At 43.8% G+C, this 24534-nt stretch overlaps 1 protein-coding gene across 1 annotated transcript in view; it reads left to right on the forward strand.

Moving 5' to 3' along the window:
- Nucleotides 1–24534, forward strand: part of LOC148016595 (ABC transporter C family member 2-like) — a 160929-nt gene that overhangs the window by 107788 nt on the left and 28607 nt on the right. The window contains exons 15-22 of the mRNA XM_087664235.1: nucleotides 17056–17223; nucleotides 17322–17462; nucleotides 17565–17765; nucleotides 17869–17967; nucleotides 18061–18213; nucleotides 18314–18690; nucleotides 18778–18958; nucleotides 19082–19405. Coding sequence (XP_087520361.1) covers nucleotides 17056–17223; nucleotides 17322–17462; nucleotides 17565–17765; nucleotides 17869–17967; nucleotides 18061–18213; nucleotides 18314–18690; nucleotides 18778–18958; nucleotides 19082–19405 — 1644 coding nt within the window. The remainder of the gene's footprint in view (nucleotides 1–17055; nucleotides 17224–17321; nucleotides 17463–17564; nucleotides 17766–17868; nucleotides 17968–18060; nucleotides 18214–18313; nucleotides 18691–18777; nucleotides 18959–19081; nucleotides 19406–24534) is intronic.

A 24534-nucleotide genomic window follows, 5' to 3' on the forward strand; every position in this document is an offset into this window, starting at 1 on the left:
TCTGAAGTTGTTTTCAGTCAAATTTAAGTGGAGGGACTAGCAAATCAATGATTTGGGGCATTTTCCATCTCCATCAAAGTGGGTGAAGGCCAACTGACTTCCTGGATCTAGGGGCAAATTAGATTGAAGGCTTCCTGGTCATTTTGGATAGCAAGGGGAGTTGGAATACTGAAAGGGATTGGGAAAATCCCACTGTACATCAACTTCTTCTGCAATTAAGTTAAAGAAATAGTGAAAGGGGCACCAATTTTGGGGCCAACAAGGTATCCATTGTCCAAGATTGTGAGTTAGTTTTCATTTCTCAGTTTTGTAATAAATGTTGCTTCTATAACTAAGTTGTAATGAGGGAAATTATCACCCAACCATAGAAGGAAGGTTGGTTTCATGGTTCTATTGCCATGATACCATCAAATCCTTTGAATTGGTGGACCCGTGGCACTTGATTGCAGCTTGAGACTATTGCATTAGTGCTGAAATTGCTCTCAATAGTGAATTACAACAAGTATGTCTTCACATGGTGATATGGGATCAAGTGGAGAGGATGCATTACTCCTTGGTTAGTCATATGGTGAAGGGGAAAATGCAATGGCCAATGTTGGGCATGGTTCTCAGCATGGCCAACAAGTTGAAAATGTGGGAAATGACCCAAATGTTGGCACTTGAATGCATAAAGAGGTTGATGACCAGCAAGGGGCTGAAGAATTCAATGATAGCTTCAAGTCTTGAATGCATATATCAGCAAATATTTTTGCTGTATTGGCAAAGGATCCCCAGTTTTCTCGATTCATGAATGCCCCAAGAAAGGACAATGTTAACCCTCAGACGAACAATGTGAAAAATCTGGAAAATCTAAAGCGGGAGATAGGGCCAAGGCAAAAGTGAAACGGAAGACGAAGGCGTGCCAAGAAAAATATGAAAACACAAGAAGTGCAGAAAAGTCCTAAATCAAGGAGAGAGGCACACAAGAAAAAGCGCAAGTCGATAAGCATGGTCAACAAGTTGAAAATGTGGAAAATGATCCGAATGTTGTCACTTCAATGCATAAAGAGGTTGATGATCAGGAAGGGGCTGAAGAATTCAATGATAGCTTCAAGATTTGAATGTGTACATCAGCATATATTTTTGTTGTATTGGCAAAGGATCCCCAGTTTTCTTGATTCTTGAATGCCCCAAGGAAGGACAATGTTAACCCTAAAACGAACAAGGTGGAAAATCTGGAAAATCTAAAGCGGGAGATAGGGCCAAGGAAAAACTAAAACGGAAGACAAAGGCGTGCCAAGAAAAATATGAAAACACAAGAAGTGCAGAAAAGTCCTAAATCAAAGAGAGAGGCACACAAGAAAAAGCGCAAGTCAATTCTTTTGTAAAAGAGTGCAAGGCACACTATGATTTATTTTAAGAGCGCTGGGTTCTCACCCGTGCAAATTATAAAGGTAGATGGGCGGTAGGAAGGAAGCTAGAAAGATAGGAGTACAAAGGAAAAAAGGGCCTAGGCCGTGGCCGACCATGTAAAAAAGGGGATAAGGGGATGACTGCCCAAAAGTGATTTAGGGTTTTGTATATAAAGTTCAAAAAGTGAATGAGAGCTTATTCTTTGGTGTGTGGAAAAGTGGACTCTTCTTCTCTTCTCTTGCTTGCTTGTGAGTGCTTGAGGGAGGGAGTGTGAGTGAGTGAGGGAGTGAGTGTGTGAGAATGAGGCTCTCCACCATCTTCTCTCGTCTCGCACGTGGCTATGGAGGATGGAGCATGGAGGTGAAGGCTTGAGAATGCTTGAGCTTGCATCAAGAATCGTGGAGCTATCGGTGTGCTTGAGGGAGGAGGCAACTCATTCGGGCATCAAGGTAAGCTCCCTATACTCGTAGAGAGGGATAGCGTGTCGGCTATGTGGAGGTAGCCATTAGTGCTCGCTTGAAACGCTTGAACAATAAGCGGTCCGTGAGTCTTGGCAGTTGAGCTTGAGATCGCCTCTACAGACAACAAAGGCAAAGAGAAGAAGATACCTTCTACAGCTTTGCGACATCCACAAGAACTGAAGGAAATGCCTAAGCCTTCTTTGGAAGAGCCCAAAATGCCTGATGAGCACAAATAGTTGGTACCTGTTGGGCAGCAAGTGCAAATGCATGGCCAACTTGGTAGTGCCAATCCATGGGAACATGGGTAGCAAGGTAATTATGCCCATGCAAGCATGGGACAGCAAGGATACTTTGGTGGTGGTACCATATTTCATGCTATGGTAGGATAGGCACTGCATATGGGAATGTATGGCTCAAATGCCTATGGTATGCAATAGCCAATGCATGGCTCACAATACCCAATGTATCTAGGTAATCCTAGTGGAATGCCTAAATCCCATGTATGGCAGCATAGGCATGATGCTTGGGGCACAAAGCAAGCCATATCAATATATATCTGCACCCCTAGGAACTATTGGAGTGCAAGGATTTGGTGCTAGTCATGTAAGAGCATTTGATAATGCTAGTTATCAGGTAAATACAGGAAATACACCCTTTTTGCACTAGCCTATTTATGATAACTTGACTTCCCTAGGCCCGCCGAAGGTCTATGATGAAGGTGGAAAAATGGTGAAGTTTGAGTCTTTCAGTGGTGCACAAGATAGGTTGGAAGCACTTGTTTTTATTCATTAGTTTGATGCAACCTATTTTGGAGGCAACTTCAGAGAGGCATCTAAGCTACGAAAGATAGCCACATTTTTGAAGGAAAATGCATTGCAGCGGTGGTCTACACTTCTTATTCAAGGGAAGTCACCTACCACTTGAGTCCAGTTCAACCAAATGTTTGCTTCAAATTGGTTGATAAATATCTTTGAAGTTGTGATAGGAGGAAGAGATTGAAGCTCAGCTGAGAGTACAGTAGACAGTGTAGAGTGTGAGAGCACGACGCCAATGCAATAATCTGAAGTGTAAGGTGCAAGTACAAAGTACAACTCTTAAACCTTAGGGTTGTAAGAGGGTGTTCACACTCAAAAGAGTATGAGACATGATAAGTGCCTAAAACTATGTAACATAGGCACATAAAATAAAAAAAATAAATATGGGGGAAAAAAACCTCTCATACGGAGAGTAAAGGGTTCCCTAGTGTCCTATTGAAGATCACCAACACTCCTTTGTGAGCGTAGGTATGAGCCAAACCCAACAAATCCCCTTGGAGTGAAGAGTGATCAAGATTCAAGGGTTATCCACCAAAGGAGATCAAATTTACAGCATTGTGAAATGTTTCGAATTTGTCACAAGGAAGAGCTTTAGTGAAGATGTCTGCCACATTACTGGTGGTAGGATAGTAGACAAGATTGATATCACCTGCATGTAGCCTCTCTTTGACAAAGTGATAATGGATCTCAATGTGTTTCATGTGTGCATGAAATACTGGGTTCCGTGCCACTACGATGGCACTGCGACTATTAGTGAACAAAGGAGTAGACTCCATGATAGATACATCCAAGTTAGCTAACAAGCATCTAAGCCATATGCATTCAAACATGGTAGTGAAAGCTTCCTTGTATTCAACTTCACATGACGATGCGGCAACAGTGGATTGTTTCTTGCTAAGCCAAGAGATGCAAGATGAGCCAAGAAAGAAACAATTGCTACTAGTGGAGTGACGAGAATCATAATCACCAGCCCAATCAAAATCACTGTAAGCATGTAAGTGCAGTGGTTCCCCCTTGGCATAAAGCAACCCAAGAGTCCTAGTACCCTGCAAGTAACAGAAAGCACGCTTGACAGCTTGCCAATGTGACATGTGTGGTTGATGCATATATGTGCTCAGGGCTGAAACTGCAAACTATATGTCCGGCCTTGTGTTGCATAGGTAGATAAGACATCCAATTGTTGGAGCATATGTATGGTCACCAAACAAGTCATTGTTATCATGTAAATGACAACTTCAGTCCAGGTTACGTTGGTGTACAGACTGGCTTGCAATGTTGTAAGCTAAACCTCTCAAGAAGTTTACCAATGTATCTCGATCGTGAAAATCCAATGTCTCTAGCATTATGATCCAATTGAATGCCAAAGTAATAGTGCAAAGGCCCAAATTTGACATCTCAAAAGCTTGCTGCAAATTTTGTTTGAGTGCTGAAATCTGATCAGCATGTGTCCGTGTAAGCAAAAGATCATCAACATATAGACATATGACCAGCAAGGATCCCTTCTCCTTACATACGTAAAGGGTAGACTCTAAGGAGCTGTTTATGAACCCTTGACTGAGTAAAAAGGCATCAATCTTTGCATACCCAACTCGATGAGCTTGTTTCAAACCATATAAAGCCTTTTCAGCTTACAGACCAAGTGTTTGGATCCCTCAACTGCAAAACCAATGGGTTGTTGTGCATACACTTCTTCTTGAAGTTCCCCATGTAAAAATGCAATCTCTATATCAAGTTGGTGCACAGTCCATCCATAATTGGCAGCCAAAGCAACCATAGACCTAATGGTAGTCATGTGGGAGGTAGGAGCAAATGTCTCCTCATAGTCAATGCCTTTCTTCTAAGTGTAGCCATTGGCCACAAGCTTGGCCTTATATTTGTCAATGGATCCATCTGCATTCCTTTCCAGCTTATAGACCCACTTTGTACCAATGGCTTTGTTCCCAACAGGCAACTACATTAAATCACATGTTTGATTCTTTACGATGGAATTAAACTCAGCTTGCATTGCTGCCATCCAATGCACACTATGTTGTGCATCCTCGAAACATTCAGGCTCCTCATCATCAAATGTATCTATTGCCATAACAAACTCCATGGTATGTGCACCATCATGCATACGAGCTTGCCGTCTAGTACGACCAGCAATAGGAGCATCCAAATGACTATCTTTCATAGTCTGCAAATACCATCTAGGTATTTGTCTAGCCTCCTCATTGTGTATAAGCTCTTGCTGAATTTCAAATTCAGCAACTTGTTGAATATTCAGATCAGCCATGGGTAGATTTTCTGCGTTATCCAATGGAGTAGTTGGTTGAACATTAAGTTCACTTGTTGAAGCTGTAGCTGTATTACTGAAAGAAATGGGCAGCAACCCTTCAAATACATCATTGGCGGCCTGATGTGTGTGAAAACTAGTAAGGGATAATTCTGATTTCTCATTGAAAACCACATCCCTAGTGACAAATACCTTTTTAGAGATAGGATCATATAACGTATATCCTTTGCTCTCATTGTTGTACCCCTCAAAAATGCATTTAATAGCCTTGTTATCCAACTTCTTTCTGAGTACCTTGAGAATGTGTGTATATGCAAGACAACCAAAGGTATGAAAATGCCCAACGGAAGGTTTTCGGCTGTTCCAAGCCTCAAAAGGCGTGACATTCTTTAATGCCTTGGTGGAGCACCTATTCAAGGCATGGCAAGCACACATAATGGCTCCAAAAACTATGTGGTAAGCTCTTTACTTTCAGTATACATCTAGCCATCTCCATGGCTGACTGATTCTTCCTCTCTGCAACCCCATTCTGCTATGAAGTATAAGAAGTAGTGTACATATGAACAATGCTCTTCTGCTTTAAAAAAAATCAGTATAGAGGACATGTATTCCCCCCCTCTATATGAACGGAGAGTCTTCACCTTGTAGCCAGATTGATTTTCAACAAGTGCTACAAAAGCCAAAAATGCGTCATACATTACTAACTAATTAACTAAAAATAAGACCTAGTAGAAACAAGTAAATTTATCAATGAAAGTGACAAAATAGTAGCAACCACCCAATGACTTTGTTTGCATAGGACCACATACATCCGAGTGCATAATCTGTAACTTGGTAGTTGCCCTAAAAGCAACATCACAGGGAAATGAAAAATGATGCATTTTCACTAAAATACATCCCTCGCATATATGCTCAGGGGGTCTTTCCAAGAGAGGTAAATCATCAAGCATCTGTGTACGCTGCATAAGCATCAATCTACCATAGTTTACATGCCCCATGTAAGCATGCCATAAAATGATGCATTTTCACTAAAATACATCCCTCGCATATATGCTCAGGGGGTCTTTCCAAGAGAGGTAAATCATCAAGCATCTGTGTACGCTGCATAAGCATCAATCTACCATAGTTTACATGCCCCATGTAAGCATGCCATAAAATGATGCATTTTTACTAAAATACATCCCTCGCATATATGCTCAGGGGGTCTTTCCAAGAGAGGTAAATCATCAAGCATCTGTGTACGCTGCATAAGCATCAATCTACCATAGTTTACATACCCCATGTAAGCATGCCATAACTATACCTGTGACATAACAGGAGTAAGAGTGGATGCTAGATAGACCAACTGATGAACTGAAAAAAAAGTTCATACAACCCATGACATAGAGTGTCAGTCAAAACCAAAGTCATGTGCTCCTTATCTCTCACCACGCATCTATCATCATCAAAGGTGACCTGCAAACCACACCTTGCCAGAAGAAATAGATTACAAGTTATTCTTTATGCTTGGCACAAACAAGGCATCCTGCAAGTGGACAATAGAGCCATCAACGGCTATAAATACAATCTCCCCAATACCTCTAATAGGGTATGATGCATCGTTGGTACACTGTACAAATTTGCCAACCAGGGCTACAATAACGGAAGCAAAGAAATCTTTGCGAGATGTGATATGCCTGGAAGCACCACTGTCACAAAACCATGTGCTCGCATCTTGAGTAGAGCTAAATGCTCTATCAGCCCAAGAAGAGTTATAACTACATGTGTAAAAACAATAGTCCTTGTTTGCAACAAAGGGCGGACTCAGTAGCAGTAGAAGGTGCATCAAAAAGAGACATTCTTGACTCCTTCTCCTCCTTGGCTATGCACTTTCTACATTCAGTGATGTAGTATCTTGGCTTCTTGCAATAGTGGCACTTGCCCTTCTTGGCTTGCGTGTCCCTTGTTTCTTATTGCCATGTGAAGTGTCTGAAGTCCCAGAGCTTTGCGGAGCATTCTTTGCTTGGCTGCCCTTGCCCTTCTGTCTTCCCATAAAAGCTTGCTCAGAGGCTATAACATCCACACCACTGGTCTTTTTTGTCTAAACTGACCAACAGAAGGAAAATAAGTTGTTGTGGGGAAATCCTCATGGTGAGGTTCTAGGCCGTATGAAAGGTCAAGTATGAGAGCGACAATGAATCCAAGGTAGTAGATATTAACTGCGCATCTGAGTAAAACTCATCTATATTCATAAGTTGCTCAATCCTGAATTTTATTTAGATGATCCTACATAGAACCACCCTCATCCATCTTCATTGTCTCAAGCTGTGTCTTCAAGAAAGAGATACGTGTCTCATTCGTTTCAACAAACATCTACTCTAAGGTCAGCCAGACTTCTCATGAAGAAGCTGCAGACCGAATGTAAGGGATGATAGACTGTTGAACTGCCAATGCAATTAGTGACAAAACAGGCTGAGTTGCTTGTTGTCCATGTTCTCTTGGAGGAGGAGCAGTAGGTGCCACAACTCCGGGTTTAACTTCTTCACCGCTGACATAATCCCAAATATTCTTCATAATCAACACGTTCTTTATCATGAAGGACCATAGGGAATAGCTGTTACCATCCAACCTATCCTCCTTGGATACGTAAGTGAATACATCACCTCCCTAATTTTCCATGATAAATAATGCTGATCAGAGACCAAAAGAGCAATGTCTCAAGTTGGACCAACTTGGAAATCTCAAAATTTCTAGAAATTACAGCAAGTACTTTGCTGTAATTAGCAAATTTAAGCACACTTTGTCAAAATTTTCTGAAATACACGCTGTTCAAGGTGCAATAAATGCTCAGCAGCACTGAAAATGCAAAAGCCCCAAAATTTCTTGTCCTGAAATACACGAAATCAGTCTATTTCAGATTTCACAGATATACATGTGTCAATCACTGAGTTGACTGCAAAAGCCCCAAATGTCTAGCCCAAAATGCACAAAATCTCTGTTGTAATTGTGTCCTAGACAGGTACTAGAACTGAGAATTCCTGCCCGGGCAATGAGTTGCGGGCTAGGTGACAACTCTGCGTGGCGGATTTAGTCCTCGCATGATTTCTCTTGTTGATACCATTAGTTAGGGGTTGTGGCTTGTAATGCACTTAATGGAGGGATCACAGATGAACTTGCCTTGTCTCGGTCTCTTCGGCAGGGTTGCCCTGTCAGCCCTTTGCTATTTGCTTTGGTCACTCACCTGATGCTCTCATCGTTGGATAAGTTGGTTGATCAAGGAGAGATTGTTGGTTTGTCTCTTCCCAGTGGTGCCCAACTTTTGGATCAATCTTTGGCTAATGATTCCTTTATGTTTCTTAAGGTTGATTTTACTAATGTTAATCGGGCAATGGTTGTGTGGAATCTTTTTGCTTTAGCATCGAAACCTCATATTAATGCTTTGAAATCTACCTATAACCCAACACTTTGGTTATCCTATTGGTGTGGGTGTAGCTATCTGTGCCTTGCTTGATTGGATGGCATCCCGTATTCATGATAGGTTCATGTACTGGAAATCTCAAGGCTGGCCTCTTCATGTGAGACTTAAAGTTGCTCAATGCATCATGATCAGTATGATCTCGTTTTTTCTGCCATTGCTTCCTTGGACTAAGAAGTCTCTTTTGGAATTGGTGCAGCCTATCCTATTCATGTTGTGGAAAAAGAAAGGGAATTGTTTGGGTCAGGTGTGGATTTTGTGGCAGCATGTGACTACTCCTAAAAGGATGGGGGGAGCAGCTTTATTGGATGTTAATTTGCATATGGCTGCTTTGAGACTAACACTTTTGCAAGCACTATGTGTAGAGGGGTCATCCCTGGTCAGATATTGCAAAATTTTTCATAGAAAAGACTGGCATCTCTCATGGAAGCACGGTTATTCAAGTTTCTTGGTGGCATGTGCTTAATTCCATGAGGCCTGTTAAGGTCTCCCAATCTTTCTTCCTCTTGAATTTGATTGCATCTTGGCAAGAGATGTTATGTTTTGCAGTTCGGCGCCCTCTTGGTTTTTGTAAGGACGAGAATTTGATGTAAGGAGAAGTGTTGGCTATCTCTAGGTTGTTGGATTGGCTTGATAAAGATTTGCAGTGAGACAAGTTTAATCGGATGGCTCATTTGGGGTTGCAGACAGTCCATGATGATGTCACTCTTGGGCAGCCGTGTCTTTATTCTTTCTGGTGTATTTGTCAGCACTTTTGGGTGCCTCGAGGATATCATAACATTTGGTCGTCCTTATAGGACATGCTTCTAAGGTTCTCTCCTTTGCTTGCTTTATAGCCATCGTCTCCCTAGCGAGATTGGATGTTTGTGCTTCCTGATGATTTCAAGAAAAGGTCAGCTAATCAGATATATCATCAGATGGTTGAGGCCAAGAGATGGGTCACTGGAAAGGTTCATATTTTATGGCATATTCGGGACAACAAAAAGAAGTGGCAGGAAAGATTCATCCAACTCTGGAAGTCAAAGGCTTCTTATTAGGATAAAGTGTTCATGTGGAGATTGCTTATTCGTGGATTATGGGAAGGATGACTTCTATGTCTACTTTGCATTTAGATTATTCTTGCCTCTTCCATTTCGTTAGATGGACAGCTTTGTGGCATATTTAGCGTACTCAGAATGTCTTTATTTTTGATTCAGCCTTGGGCATCCATGGTCATGTGGCCCGTGTTCGTGGTCTAGTGTTATGGCAGATCTCCTCTATGGTTTCAGCTTATCTGGTTCTTCTTGACATTGCTGCTCCCTAACTGGATATTGTTTGCTCCACACCAGTTGTCCTTTCTGTGTGATATTTGTATGTTAGAGTGTGGATAGCCTTTCATTTGTGTCTGTTTTTTCTTAGCTCACATGATGGTCTGATGTAAATATTGCTACTTAATTCAATTACCTTCACGAAAAAAAAAGCTTGTAATATTGTACTTTTTCGTAATTAATACAATTACCTATTATGAAAAAAAGAGAGAGATGAGAGGCTTGAGAGAAAAAGAGGGTGTTAGAAGCTTGAGAGAGAGAGAGAGAGAGAGAGAGAGGGTCTGCATGATTGTGTTGATGAGGATGATGATAATCGAGAAGGAGAAGCGTAGCCGCCATGCGAGGATTAACAATCCAGGGAGGATTAACGGATAGGTCGAGAAGGAAGATTGATATTGAATAGAGAAAGGACTGCAGGCTGGGCTGGATCAGATGCTGCTGCAGTGGAGCGATGATTGTTAGCTTATAAGCAGGTGACTAATCCTGATATGTGAGAGAGAGAGAGAGAGAGAGAGAGAGAGAGAGAGAGAGAGAGAGAGAGAGAATGATTTCTGCACGATTTTGATCGGGGTGCGTCCCGTCCTGTCGTCGCCTAGACCTGCGCGCCGCCTGACGACCTGCCTGATGACTGCCGCCTGACGCCTGACTGCCCGCGCGACGACTTGACGACCTGCCTTACGACCTGCCTGCGCGCCGCCTGACGACCTGCCTGATGCCTGCCGCCTGACGGCTTGACGACCTACCCGCGCGCCTGAAGACCCACCCGCCGACGACACCCGCACTTCACAGGTCTGCATCGTCCCTGCCTCTTTTCCTGCCGTCGCATCCGTCCTCTGCCGTGGCCATCAGGTCCAAACCCGCTCGCTCTCTGCTGTGCGACTGTGGCCCACTGCAAGGAGTTCTGCTTGACGTCTCCCCTCGGACGTTGCACACTCACCTGGATCTGTGCCCTCAGCTGCTCGCCTGCCTTCACACGCCCTATTCGTCAGGGGTTCACCGGCGCGTGTCTGTCCTGTTCTGCACAGGTGCCCCGTTGCAGTCCTGTTGCTGCAGCCAGGTGGTTCCCTGATTGTGCCGGTCTGCGGGACTTGCGGAGCGAGCAAGAGAGAGAGACAGAGAGCGAGAGAGAGAGAGAGAGAGAGAGGATGGGACAGGCAGATAGACATTTTACAAGGACAGATCTGTGCCGAGGAGGCAGCAGATTATTGAAGAGCAGAGTCTGTAGACAGTGCATCCTGCTGCTGCAGTGAGGGAGCGAGCGAAAGAGAGAAGACAGCGGTATGGCTGGCCTGGATATGGATTTTCTCGACCGGACGGTGGCAGCCCTTGGCCCTGATTCCGATACCGAGGAGCCGGAGGATATGGTGCCATGCACGGAGGAGCCGCCTCCGGGTTCTGAACTGCCGCCGGCAGGCAAACGCTCTAAGCACACTTCAGACGAGCCAATGGGTCCTCAGGACCGTTCCTATGCGCAGGTTGCCTCCGAACCTGTGGATTCGCAGGAAATAGACTGGGAGCATTTGCTGGACTTTGCCAATACTCTGCTTGGCGATTATGTCCAGCATAATAATGAAACTTTCTCTGCTGCGGCTGCGGATGATGTGCTGGAAGCGACAGTGGACCCAAAATCAGTCTTGCGGTCCTTCTCGGTGTTCTATGACCGTGCAGTTATACTTTTTTTCACCGGCAGGATCCTAGTGCTCTCACATATTCGCCAGTGGATGCACCACTTATTGCAAGGGGAGTATGTTGAGGAGATCTTCCTTGGCCCTCGCGGCTTTTATGAGGTGCTGTTGAAATCCGAATCGCATCGAGCTGAGCTACTGTCCAAGTTGCCACTATTCTTTGACCGCCGCTTGGTCCATGTGGTACCATGGCGCCCTATGGCTGACTTCCAGCGTCTGCTTCAACGTGAATGCCCGGTGTGGGTGGAAGTGGAAAATTGTCCAGCGGTATATTGGCCATTGTTGAAAGACGCGATGGCGGTTGTGGGCACAGTGCTGGTTCCCCCCAGCCTCAGGGCTATGAACCGAAACCGTCTATGCATGTTATGGGATACGGCCAGGAAAAGGCCTGCGTGGCTTCGCCTCAATTGCGCTGGCATGCATCCTTTGCATTTTCGCCTGAAATGGGGCAATTTTGCCGGACACTGCTTTTCATGTGGTAAATTAGGGCATTTTGTAGCTGAATGCCCGGAACGGCAACTGTCTTCTGAGGAGGCGCAGGATGTGCAGCCCAAGGATGACATGGTGCTTGATGCCCAGACACAGGAGACCCTTCAGCCCCCTACTGTCATGGAAAAAGGTAAACAACAGGTCCGAGCTTTGGATTCTCCTAGCTCTGATTGGATTGAGGCACGACAAAAAAAAGGTAAAAAGTTGGACGCAGGCCTGGCAGATCCTGGGCCTCATGTTTCCCCGGATTCCGTGCGCACGTACACGCGCAGGAAAGACATGGTCACCCCACAGCAGGTTGTGCGTACCATGGCCCCGTCAGCCCCCCGCAATCCGTCTTCAAGGAAAGTCTATTCCGAGGGCCCCAAGGGCCCACCTGCTAAGCTGGCGTTTGATGCGAAAGGCAATGTGATTACTCCTTGGGATAGGCGTTATCCCCGCCCTGCTCCCAAGGTAGTGGATTTCCCTTCTACCTCTAAAGCAGGTCGCCCGAATTCATTTGCAGTATTGGCTGATTTTCTGGATGAGGGTGTCCTGGATGCCCTCGCGGAAAAGATGCAATCGAGGCAACAGGCGCCTCGTTCCTGACTTCCTTTGTTTGAAAATATATGAAGATTGCCACGTGGAACGTGCGAGGCATTTGCTCTCGCCATAAGCAGCATACCATGTGGTCTGTCTTGCATGAAAATCAGTGGGATGTATTATGTGCAGTGGAGCACAAAAGTCATGGTGAGGCAGGAAAGATTGTGGATTGTCGTGGATTTCGTCTGTTTTATGCAGGGACACATGCTAAGCATTATTCGGGCGTGCTGATGATTGTTCATGAGAAATACCAGCTTGTTCTTGTTAAAAATGATGTGCACGGCCGCTTTCTGGTAATCGAAGTCCTATTTGAAGGTGAGATTTTATGGTTGCTGGGACTTTATGCTCCCAATGATCCCACATCCCGACGGGATCTATGGTTGACTTTGCAGGGCTCCATGGCACTTGGCCGCAGAGGGTTTTTGATGGGAGATTTCAATATGTGTGTTGACTCTTCGCAGTCCACCTCAGGGCATTCGGTAATGGATACGCCAGAAAGCCGGGTGTGGAACTCCTTTGCTTTGCACATACTTAAGCAAGATCTTTGGTCGTGGCTTCACCCTTCTGTTTCAGGTTTTACTTTTCATTCTGCGCAATATGCAACCACTTGGTCGCGATTGGACAGAATGTATATCATGCAGGGGGATGATTTTCTTCCCGAGATGCTGGAGATGAAGGTCTTGCAGCAATATGCGTTGTCGGATCATTTTCCCCTCCAGCTTGAGATGCGGGCACAATCTGTTGCACTTTTTATGCAGTTCCTGGATAAGCTCCCTTTACGCTTCAACTCCTCTTATTTGAAGCATCCAATTTTTCAGGATTATATGCAGCAACTGATTGAGAGGTTCTTATTGGACTTCGCCTCTGAGGGCTTGGCTTCGTTTGCACGCCTGCTCTCTAATGTACAGCGGGTTGCTCGGCAGTATGGGATTCACACTGCCTCTCTTTGTCGCCGCCGTCGACTTGCAGCAGAGGACTTATTGGCCTTGGTCCGTTCCTTGCTCCTGGATTCCCCAGATGATGATTTTCTGCTGTCACTGGAGCGGCGTTTGGCCCATCTTATTCAAGTCTTTAGCTTGAAATCTTATCAGCAAGCCAAGCTGCATAACTTGACTGACACATTGCAAGATAATGCCTGCCAGTCTCATAAGTTCTTTCGCGCCTTGCATGCTTCTCCGGCTCGCGAAAATATGACTCGACTTCAGGACTCGAAAGGTCGCATGGTCACTGATCCGCAGACCATTATCAATATGTGCAGAAATTATTTTATGGATCTTTTTGGTTCTTCATCCTTGCCGTCTAGCCAGGTTACGCATGCCCGCTCGGTCTTCTATCAGCTGGTCCACCAGCAGGTTCCGCTTGATATGCAAGCCTCTTTGGAGGCGGATATTTGCGAAGAGGAGGTTATGGATGTGTTGTTGCACCTGCCTAAGGATAAAAGTCCTGGTTGGGATGGTCTCACTAATGAATTTTTTGAGCACTCAGCCACGCAGTTGGTAAAGCCTTTGGTGGTCATGTTCCAGCAGGTTTGGGAAACAGGGGTCATGCCTTCTTCATGGAAAGAAGGCCTCATCAAACTGATCCCCAAGGTCCCTTCGCCGTCAAAGCTGCAACACTGGAGACCAATTTCGTTGATGGGCGTGATGTATAAAATCTTTTCCAAAGTGCTGGCAAATCGGCTTCACAAGCACCTTCCAGCTCTTGTGCACCCCCTCCAATATGGTTTCATTAAGGGACTCAACATTTTGCACAATATCTTGAATGTGCAAATGGCTATTGATTATGCGAGGCACTCCAATCAGCAAGTGGTCTTGATTCAACTGGACCTGGAAAAGGCGTTTGACTGTGTGGACTGGTCTTTCCTTGCAGAGCTTATGTTTGCTATGGGCTTTGGGATCCGCATGTCCCGATTGATCTACACCATTAGTACTGAGGCTTCTTCAAGAGTTATGCTTAATGGTGGGGTCACAGAGCCATTTCTCCTTGCACGCTCGCTCAGACAAGGCTGCCCTTTGAGTCCTCTCTTTTTTGCCTTGGCGACTCACCCGGTCCTTTCAATGTTATCCTCCATGGCGGCTTCTGCCCAGCTGGCAGGGTTATCTCTTCCTTTGGGGCAGCACTTCATTAGCCAATCCTTGGCTGATGACTCCTTTATGATTTTGCAGGCGGACAGGGATAACATTCGCAAGGCATTAGATGTTTGGACGCTCTTTGGTCAAGCTTCTGGTCTTCGCATCAATGCCTTCAAGTCAGCCATTCTCAGTTGCACGGAGCCTGATTTAGAGTCATTAGGCTGGCAGGGCCAGGTGGTTTCTCGTGGCGCGATTGTCAGGCATCTTGGATACCCATTGGGGGTGGATGTACGGCCAAAGGCCCTGCTGGAGTGGATTTCACACAAACTGGCCGTGAAGTTTATGTATTGGAAGTCGCAAGCCTGGCCGTTCCATGTCCGCCTCAAAGTGGCTCAGACAATTATGCTACCAATGCTGACGTATTTCCTGCCATTACTGCCATGGACGCCCAGTACTTTGAAGGCTCTTACTCATCCCATTCGTTTCATGCTATGGAAGAAAGATTCACTGCAGGCAGGCATTTCCTGGATTTCATGGTCACATGCATGTACCCCTAAGCGCATGGGTGGTGGAGCTATTTTGGATGCAGAAACTCATATCCTGGCTCTTCGTTGGTCTCTGTTTCGTGCCATGTGTGTGGATCATCACCCGTGGACCATCATAGCCCGTTATTTTCTTGAGGACAGCGGCCTCCGCCAGGGTAACACACGGCTTCGAGCCTCATGGTGGCATGTCCTTAATGCTGACGCTCGTTTCTCCAGTCCCTCTTCCTCTTTGTTAGTGCATTTGGTCGGCTCTTGGAAATGGTGCTCCAAAAGGCCCGTTGGCATCCTGTAGGGGACCGCGTGCAGACAAATTCTTTTCAGCTGGAATTGTTGGCGGTATCCACATTACTTTCATGGGAAGATAAACATCAGCTCAGACCAAGATTTAACCGCATGGCCCGTTTGGGTGTGACTTCGATTGCGGATGCTACCCTTGCCACTCGCAATGTCCTTGCATCATTTCGGACTGCTAGGAGACTTTTCAGGATCCCGCGCGGATACCGTGATTTATGGGGGAAGCTTTCCTCGGAACTTTAGGGTAGGCAACCCTTTCCTGCCCTGGCTATGGATCGCCCTTGGCAGGACTGGGACCTTGCAGGCCGGTTGAGTCTGGAAAAGGCCTCTACTAATCAGGTGTATCATCTTCTCATTAAAGATCACCAATGGTTGGGCGTGAAAGTTAATGCTGTTTGGGGCCTGCGGAAATCACTGTCATGGTGGCAGGCAACGCTGATGGAGAGATGGCAGAACAAGTCACCTTTCAAATGCAAGGTCTTTCTGTGGCGGGTAATGATTGGTGGTCTTCCTCTTGCCTCGGCCCTTTCCAAGCGTCGAATCTCGAATGGCACTTGCTTCTTCTGCACCACTTCGGCGGAATCGGCCCGACATCGTTTTCTTTCTTGCCCGCTCGCCAAGAATATCTGGTCACTCTTGTCACGAATCTGGCACGCGGTGGTGGGGTCTTCACTGACTCCCTTCGATTGGGTTTTTGTGCGCCCGAAGTATCCCACACCACCACCGTTACATATGAAGATCTTATTCCATTTTTTCAGATACTGGGGATGCTGGCACATTTGGACCACCCGAAATGCTTTTCTCTTTGATTCGGCTTCTAATGTACCGCGACATATTGCAAGGCTTAAAGGGCTCTTGCATTGGCAGCTAGATCTCATCAGGCACTCTGACTTGCTCCCTCGGGAGGATTTGTATTCCTGGCATTTGGCAATTGCCTCTGGGTCCTTGCCATGATTGGTGTAACTTTTTAGTACCCTAGTCCGGGGATTTCCCACACGTTGGCCTATGGCCCTCGTGCCTCTTGCACTCGTGTAATCATGTAATCTTGTACTTTCTTCGTAATTAATACAATTACCTTTTACGAAAAAAAAAGAGAGAGAGAGAGGCTTTTACGAAAAAAAAAAAGAGAGAGAGAGAGAGGCTTGGGGGAGAGAAATAAGAAAGAAAGAAGGAAAATTAAAAAAAGAGAAAGAAAAAAGGAAAGTTGTAGGCTTGGAGGAGAGTGGCCAAAAAGTGCCTATTTTTTCATACTAAATCATATGAATTCATACTGTACCATACCGTGCGGATTCATACCATACCGTACCGTGCGGATCAGTTCGTACTATGTACGGAGACAACCGTGTTAGGAATCCAAATAACATGTGGATCTTCTTTTGTATGCCTTTTTTGCTATGTGAACAAGCATGGCTCCTTATCTCAGTAATCAAACTGCTCACTGGTATAAAATCAGGTCATGCACATTTTGAATGCATTCGCTTTCCATTTTGTGGTTTTTGGACACACATATATATACATAGAGATATGATTCATGTATCCATTAGAACTAGCAAAGGTTTCTTTTCTTTCCAGCCCCTCAGTCCTTTGTATGGATAGTTTGGCATACTCTTTCTGCTTTTGCTTGTCAGTGAGGAGCTGTGTTGTTGTATCTGCCTGGTAACCTTACTTTGGTGACTTTCTACAGGTAAACAGCTTTCTTTTGAATAGTGTACCTGTCTTTGTCACTGTAATTGCCTTTGGGGTATATTCATTGATCGAGGGGAACCTTACTGCCGCAAAGGCTTTTACTGCCCTGTCCCTTTTTTCTGTGCTTAGGTTTCCACTTTACATGTTTCCAAACTTGATAACTCAGGTAACTGATTTCAAACTCTATTTCCACAGCTGGATAAGAATTTGCGTTTCTTAGTTTCAGGCCAACTCATTCTGCTGCTGTTTCATTTCTATGTATAGGTGGTGAATGCCAATGTCTCTCTGAAAAGGTTGCAAGACCTCCTGCTTGCTGAAGAGCATGATTTAGAACCAAATCCACCTATTATACCTGGTCTTCCTGCAATCTCAATCAAGGATGGGACTTTTTCTTGGGATCCGAAGGTTTAACATTCCTTTAATTACTAGATCTGGCTATAATATTTGGTTGATGCTAGCCTGACTTTATTTCCATTTTCTGGCTAACTTTAAACTGTTGGAATTTAGGAGGAGGTACCCACTTTGACAAACATTAATCTTGAAGTTCCCGTGGGAAGCTTGGTTGCAGTTGTTGGGGCAACAGGTCATGGGAAAACTTCACTTGTTTCTGCCATCTTAGGCGAGCTACCACCAGTTTCTGTGTCAGAATTGGTACTTAGAGGCACTGTTGCTTATGTGCCACAGGTGTCTTGGATCTTCAATGCCACTGTGAGTTCTGAAATGTAAAAGTTCAAGAAAAGATGTCTTACTGTTTGATCTCAACTGGTGTTTCCATGTCTTCCAAGAAACCTTACTAATCCCAGTCCTGCAGGTACGTGATAATATATTATTTGGCTTGCCTTTTGATTCTCAACGTTACAAACGGGCCATTAGTGTCAGTGCATTGGATGAAGACCTTGAATTGTTGCCTGTAAGTCTTCTGTCAATATACTATATAGCAGGCTATTGTGGCTTCAGTCCATGAATGCTCATAATACTCTACCTCTCCCTATTTTCATCTTAGGGGGGTGATCTTACCGAAATAGGTGAACGTGGGGTCAATTTGAGTGGTGGGCAGAAACAAAGAGTGTCTATTGCCCGTGCAGTTTATGCAAATGCAGATGTTTACATTTTTGACGATCCTTTGAGTGCACTTGATGCACATGTTGCCCGTCAGGTGGGTAAACTGATTGTCACATTAGTACGAACAGAAATTTCAGTTGCTGTTTACAAATAATCTATCATTCCTGTAATACTTATAGCTAGAAATCTTGCAGGTTTTTGAATCTTGTGTTCGTGAAGAGCTTCGAAATAAAACACGGGTTTTGGTCACTAATCAGTTGCACTTCCTTTCACAAGTTGATCAAATTGTTGTAGTACATGATCGTGTGATCAAGGAGCAGGGTACATACGAGGAACTTATGACATCTGGATCAGTTTTCAAGCAGCTTATGGAAAATGCTGGAAAGATGGAAGAGGGCGTAGATGCGATCATTGAGAATAAACAACAGGATGGTGAATTAGTGAATGGCCAAATGTCTAAAACTGTTGATGGGACGTACAAAGACCCAGTAAAGAAAAAAAATGGCAAATCTATTCTGATCAAGCAAGAAGAGCGGGAAACTGGTGTTGTAAGCTGGAAGGTTCTTTCCAGGTGAAATGTGTGGAAGTCCTGTGAAAAAAGCACAACAGAAATTTGCAAATATTCACATGCTCATGCTACTCCTGTTGTGCTCTGCAGGTACAAAAATGCCCTTGGTGGGTTCTGGGTGGTTTCGGTGATGTTTTCAACTTATATCATGGTTGAGGTCTGCCGTGTATCAAGCAGCACCTGGCTGTCCTATTGGACTGATACTTCATCCACAATGTTACATAGCACCTTGTTTTACAATGGTGTATATGCTTTGTTATCTCTTGGTCAGGTACCTCCAGTTCTCTTACCAGCATTACTGAAATCTTCACGTTTTGTCAAGCATCCAGATGGCTTATTGAATAATTTGCACTTATGTTTGATACAACTATGTTTTCTTGCGGGGATTTGCTAGGTACTCATCACTTTGTCCAACTCCTTTTGGGTTATCTTATCAAGTCTTGCAGCTGCTAAGAGAATGCATAATGGCATGTTAGCTTCAATTCTGAGAGCTCCTATGTCCTTCTTTCACTCAAATCCAATTGGAAGAATAATCAATCGTTTTGCCAAAGACACCACAGACATTGACCGTAATATTGCTGTCTTCACAAACATGTTCTTGAGCTCCATATTTCAGTTACTCTCAACCTTTGCACTCATTGGTATCGTTAACACATCCTCATTGTGGGCAATCCTTCCACTCCTTATCGCATTCTTTGCAGCTTATGTCTACTACCAGGTTTGTCATTTTGACTAGATTTGCCAGTAGTTTTACTTTGTCACCCTTTCTTGTTGATTTTTGTAGAAAGGAAACTGGGGCAGAACATTAATTCAGTTCTTAAAGATGTTAGATCAGCTTCCATGGTGTATTTGACACACTCCAAATTTTAAAATTGACTTGGAACTAGACTGCAGACTAGTCAAATGTTTTTGAGAATGATACCTATAAACTTTATACTAGAATGTTTTCCTAGAGCACCTAATGAAATGGCAGCAAAAATATTTGGCAGTTTGACTTAAAAAACTGTCTCGACTGTAAGCTTTGGGGTTTTATAATTAGTTATGGATATTTTCTTTTATTCTTTAAAAAAAGTAGTTCCTTCCATCAAGAAACCCAATATTCTGCTAGACATGATACAAAGGTGAAATTGGGACACCTAACAACCATAGGCTGGGTGTTTGAAGATATGCTAGGGTTTGCATGGAGAAAACATAGAATGTACGAACACAACTAAAACACAATAACCCAAACAATAATGCAAAAAGGCAAAACACAAACACCAACAGAGAAAAAAGAAATCTCTGAAGTGAATGAATTAATGTAGCAAATGATGGAAAGAGTGTAGAGGATCAATGTAGCAAATGATGGAAAGAGTGTACAGGATGCTCAAAGGTAGAGAAATGAGAGTAATTAGAGTGTGACATCTGCCGGAGACGGATCATGAATGTTGTAACCACCAGTTGGAGCTGAGAAAATGTTGAAAGTGGAAGGGCAATAGGCTGATAACCAAAACGCAAGAGTCTAGGGGCTGAATCTGGCTGAACGCAGTAGTCTACCACCCAAAAGTGCTGGAAAACTGATCACCGCGGCTGAGAACAGCAGGGCGACAATTGAGTGAGGGTGTGATGATGTAGGGTGGATTGCATAGGCAGTAAATGCAGGCAGCAGGTGAGGAAAAACTGATGATAGTTGCTGTCATGGTAGTCCTAAAGCAAAATGCAGCCTGTTGTGGGGTCACCAGGTGGCTGGAAGCAGCAAAAAACAGGTAGCCGGGTAGGGCTGCCAATTGATGGAGGCTAGACAGCTGGTGTAGACAGGCTGAAGGCTGAATACCGGGCACCAACAATAGGGGAGAGAGAGTGTGTAGACTTATGTGACCTGGAAAAAAGGGATAGGTTGAATAGTGGTTAGCTTGTCTATTTATAGATAAGTGGATTCTCCCAAATTAGGGTTTGGCTTATTGGATACAGACTCTCTCTACAAATGCATTTCTTTTTAATGATAGTTTGGTAACATTTGAGTTTTGGGGTTGTAAGAAAAAGCTAATTGGTTTATAATTCTAGTTTTAGCTCAACTCTCCTTTTCAGGCCCAAAACTGAAACCGAGGGGAGACTTAAGCATATCTCAAGTGCATTTTAAAATTTTTATATAGTACGTATAGCTGAAGTCATTTTTTTAAATTTACTCCAAAGGCATCCCACCCCAAAGTAGTCAAGGCATTACACAAAGATTGCACATGAGCTGCTTATTGGCTTACCAAGTCTACAAAGGTGATAGTCATCTTACCAAGAGAGCCAAGTGATTATCCTAGAGAGGCCAAGGCATCGGACAAAGGGTACTCGTTGGTTACCTAGTGGCATACTAGGACTTGCAAAGGCGGATGGAACCACATTGAACTTAAAAAAATAAAGGTATTGAATAAGGTTTTCGTCCTATCAAGTAATTTGTGCCCCAGGGAGAAAGGAGAGGGATGTTTACATCCAACATATCTCAAAATAGATAAGCTATCCCAACCACCCATGGATGTTGGGCGATGAAGTATAAAGATGTTGGGGATAAAGACGCCTGTGCCTACACCGCACTGTATTTACTATACACACTGTGACCACACATCTATACAATGTAGTTAGCGGGCGCGCATTACTATCACTTTATTCTTTATGTTTTTTAGTGACTATTGAATAAGGGAAGGTTGCTCACACATTGTGATTGTTGGGAGTTCCCACATCAGTGTCTCTCTCTCTTGCTCTCTTATTCCATTTGCCATATCTCCTACTTTGCTCTTACTTCCACTTGTGTGCTTTCACTTAGGCTCTACCTTTGAAATGGTATCAGAGCGGGTATTTGAGGAGCTTCTTCATCCTTTGCTTCACCTTGGATTCAAAGCTTTAGTTCAAGGTTTCATGGTAGAAATTGTTTTTTTCTTTCAAGGTATGCATTGATTCTTCCCTTCTCTGGGCTTGTTCTAGCTTGTTCCTAGCTTGTCGAGGAGCCGCCTAGGACTTAGCTAAGCCTTGTTGAGTGCTTATTGAGCTGAGAAGAAGTAGACATTCTATCCATTTTGAGTGGATACAAAGAATGTTGCAGAAGTCATGGACAGCTATGGTAACTTGACAACACTTTGTATTTTGGCAATAACTTTTGTATACAATATCGAATTCGGGTGTTCTATAGCTAGAAATGAAGAGTGCGGTGAGAGCTACAAAGAACAAACTGAATCCCCAGGGTAGTTAGGATTTGAGCATTCACCTAGTTGACTATGTGCGGTCTTTAGTTCTCTGTTTTTTATAGAACAGAACTGTTTTGGTTTGGACAGCAAGCAGTTGATTGGTTTATGCTCTACTGATGCTTATAGGGAATGTTTGCAATGCCCAGATGACGCATTCATGCTTCGCAAAGGCTTTTGGGATGATTAACTTAGTCATTGAAGTATTTATTATTGTAATATCAGTTTGGACAGTAAGCATACAACAATGGGCTTAGGCTTTGAATGCCTATTGTCTCTACATGGTCTTTTGGGTATGCTACATGTCTATGGTGATGTCTAGTATTGATGTATGAGTCCAGATATGGTTATGACATGCTCTGGCACTTGGATTTAAGCTATAGTTGATGTACTTGGACATTGGTCAGTTGCTTTGAGCTTCTGTGCTTACTCACTTACATGTATTGAAACTTCATTGGATACTTATGCTCCCAGATGTATTTATGATGCCTTGATGTACATCTCGGATGTTTTGATGTATATGTCTTGAGCTTTGCTTGTTCACTTTGCATTCCAGATTCACTTCCAGTGGGAGATGCTTGTACTTACTTAATAGAGCTTGGTTCTTTGAGATAGTGGGACTCTTGGTTCATGTATACACTCTCTTGTATGCTATTGGCCGTTCTAGGATAAATAGATGTGCTCACTCATGGGTGTGTGAGGCATAATGCTAAAGGGTGGCATTCTCCCTAATGATGTACCAAGGATGCAAATGTGGAGTGTGATCCTAAGTTATTGGAAGCAGAGGAAAGAAAATCTGTGTTTTGACTAGAAGATGGAGGGGTGGGAGGAGTTTGAAAAATGACCACCAACATCATGCTCAAATAAAACAAATGTGTTAGATGTACATACGGGAGTACGTCTTCTTTGGGAGAGTTCTCAATTTATATTTATTCTAAACTCGTCATTATCTAGGTCTTAAACATAGGGTAAGGTTTTGATACCAATGATTCAAAAGGGTTTGACAAACTTGACACTGGGTGTGGTTGTGATGAAGAAGATGGATTGCGAGTCGTTCCAAATGCCGTATGTTCTTCCTAATCGGAGAGGTGGCTAGTCTTATAATTGATTTGGATGTATTAGGAGCAAGATTTCTATATCTCACACAAAACCAAGTTCTCTATGATAGTTGTAGGATACTCTTTAAAAGAGCACCAACTTTGATACTGTGTGAAGATATGCTAGGGTTTCAATTGAGAAAACATAGAATGTATGAATACAACTAAAACAACTCAAACAACAACGTACGACAAAACACAAAATGCAAGATGCAAAAACGCAAACACAAGGAGAGAAAAAAGAGAATATGAAGTGAATGAATCAATGTTGTAAATGATGGAAAGAGTGTATAAGATGCTCAAAGGTAGAGCAATGAGAGAAGTCGGAGTGTGATATCCACTAGAGATGGATCCCAAGTGTTGTAACCATCAGTTGGAACTGAGAGAATGCTGAAAATGGAAGGGCAGCAGGTTGCTAACCAAAATGCAGCAATCTAGAGGATAGATCTGGCTGAATGCAGTAGTGCACCACACAAAAGTGGTGGAAAACTGATCATTGAGGCCAAGAACAGTAGGATGACAGCTGAGTGAGGGGGTGCTAATGGAGGGCAGCCTGCATTTGCAGTAAACAGAGGCAGCATGTGAGGAAAATCCAATGACAAGCACTCTAATGGTAGTCGTGCAGCAAAATGCAGCTTAGCCTAGGTTGCTAGGTGGATAGCAGCAGCCAAAAACAGGTCGCCAAGTAGGGCTATAGTTGATGGAGATTGGATAGCTGACATAGACAGGCTGAAGGCCACTTCTCCTCACAAGGAATTCTCCTCACGAGAATCAAGAGGGTGCCAAACTGTGAAGCATAACATTGCCTGCCAAGAGACGATCAAATGAGAAAGGAGAAAAGACTGAGAGACCTTTACAAGTCTTTTGGAATTAAGCACATGCCACCAAGAGGCTTGAATAACCGTGCTGCTGTGAGAGATTCCAATCTTTTCTATGAAAAATTTTGCAATCCCTGACCAGGGGTGAATCTCTCTACATAATGCCTGCAAAAGTGCTAGCCTCAAGGTTGCCATATGCAAGTTAGCATCCAACGAAGCTACTCCCCCCATCCTTTTAGGAGTAGTAACATGTTGCCACAAAATCCACACCTAGTCCAAGCGATTCCCTTTCTTTTCCCACAGCATGAACCAGATAGGTTGAACCAATTCTAGAAGAGACTTCTTGGTCCAAGGTAGAAGAGGCAGGAAAAAAGAAAACATGCTAATCATGATGCATTGAGCAACCTTAAGTCGCACATGAAGAGACCAGCCTTGAGACTTCCAGTACATGAACAGATCATGAATACAGGATGACATCCAATCTAGCAATGTACGGGGAGCTACATCCACACCAATAGGATAGCCCAAATGTCTAGTTATGTTTCCCTTAGAAATCACAATTCCATGCCAGCCCAAGGCCTGCAAATCATTTTTTGTGCAGGAAAGGAGTGTAGATTTCTAAGTGTTAATATGAAGCCTTGATGCAATAGCAAAAATATTCCATGCAACCATTGCACGATTGACATTTGAGCGATCAGCCTTAAGAAACATGAATGAATCATCTGC

The sequence above is a fragment of the Lygodium microphyllum genome, chromosome 23 (genome assembly GCF_053477565.2).
Source record: "Lygodium microphyllum isolate KBCC chromosome 23, Lygodium_microphyllum_v1.1.10, whole genome shotgun sequence".
Taxonomy (NCBI): domain Eukaryota; kingdom Viridiplantae; phylum Streptophyta; class Polypodiopsida; order Schizaeales; family Lygodiaceae; genus Lygodium; species Lygodium microphyllum.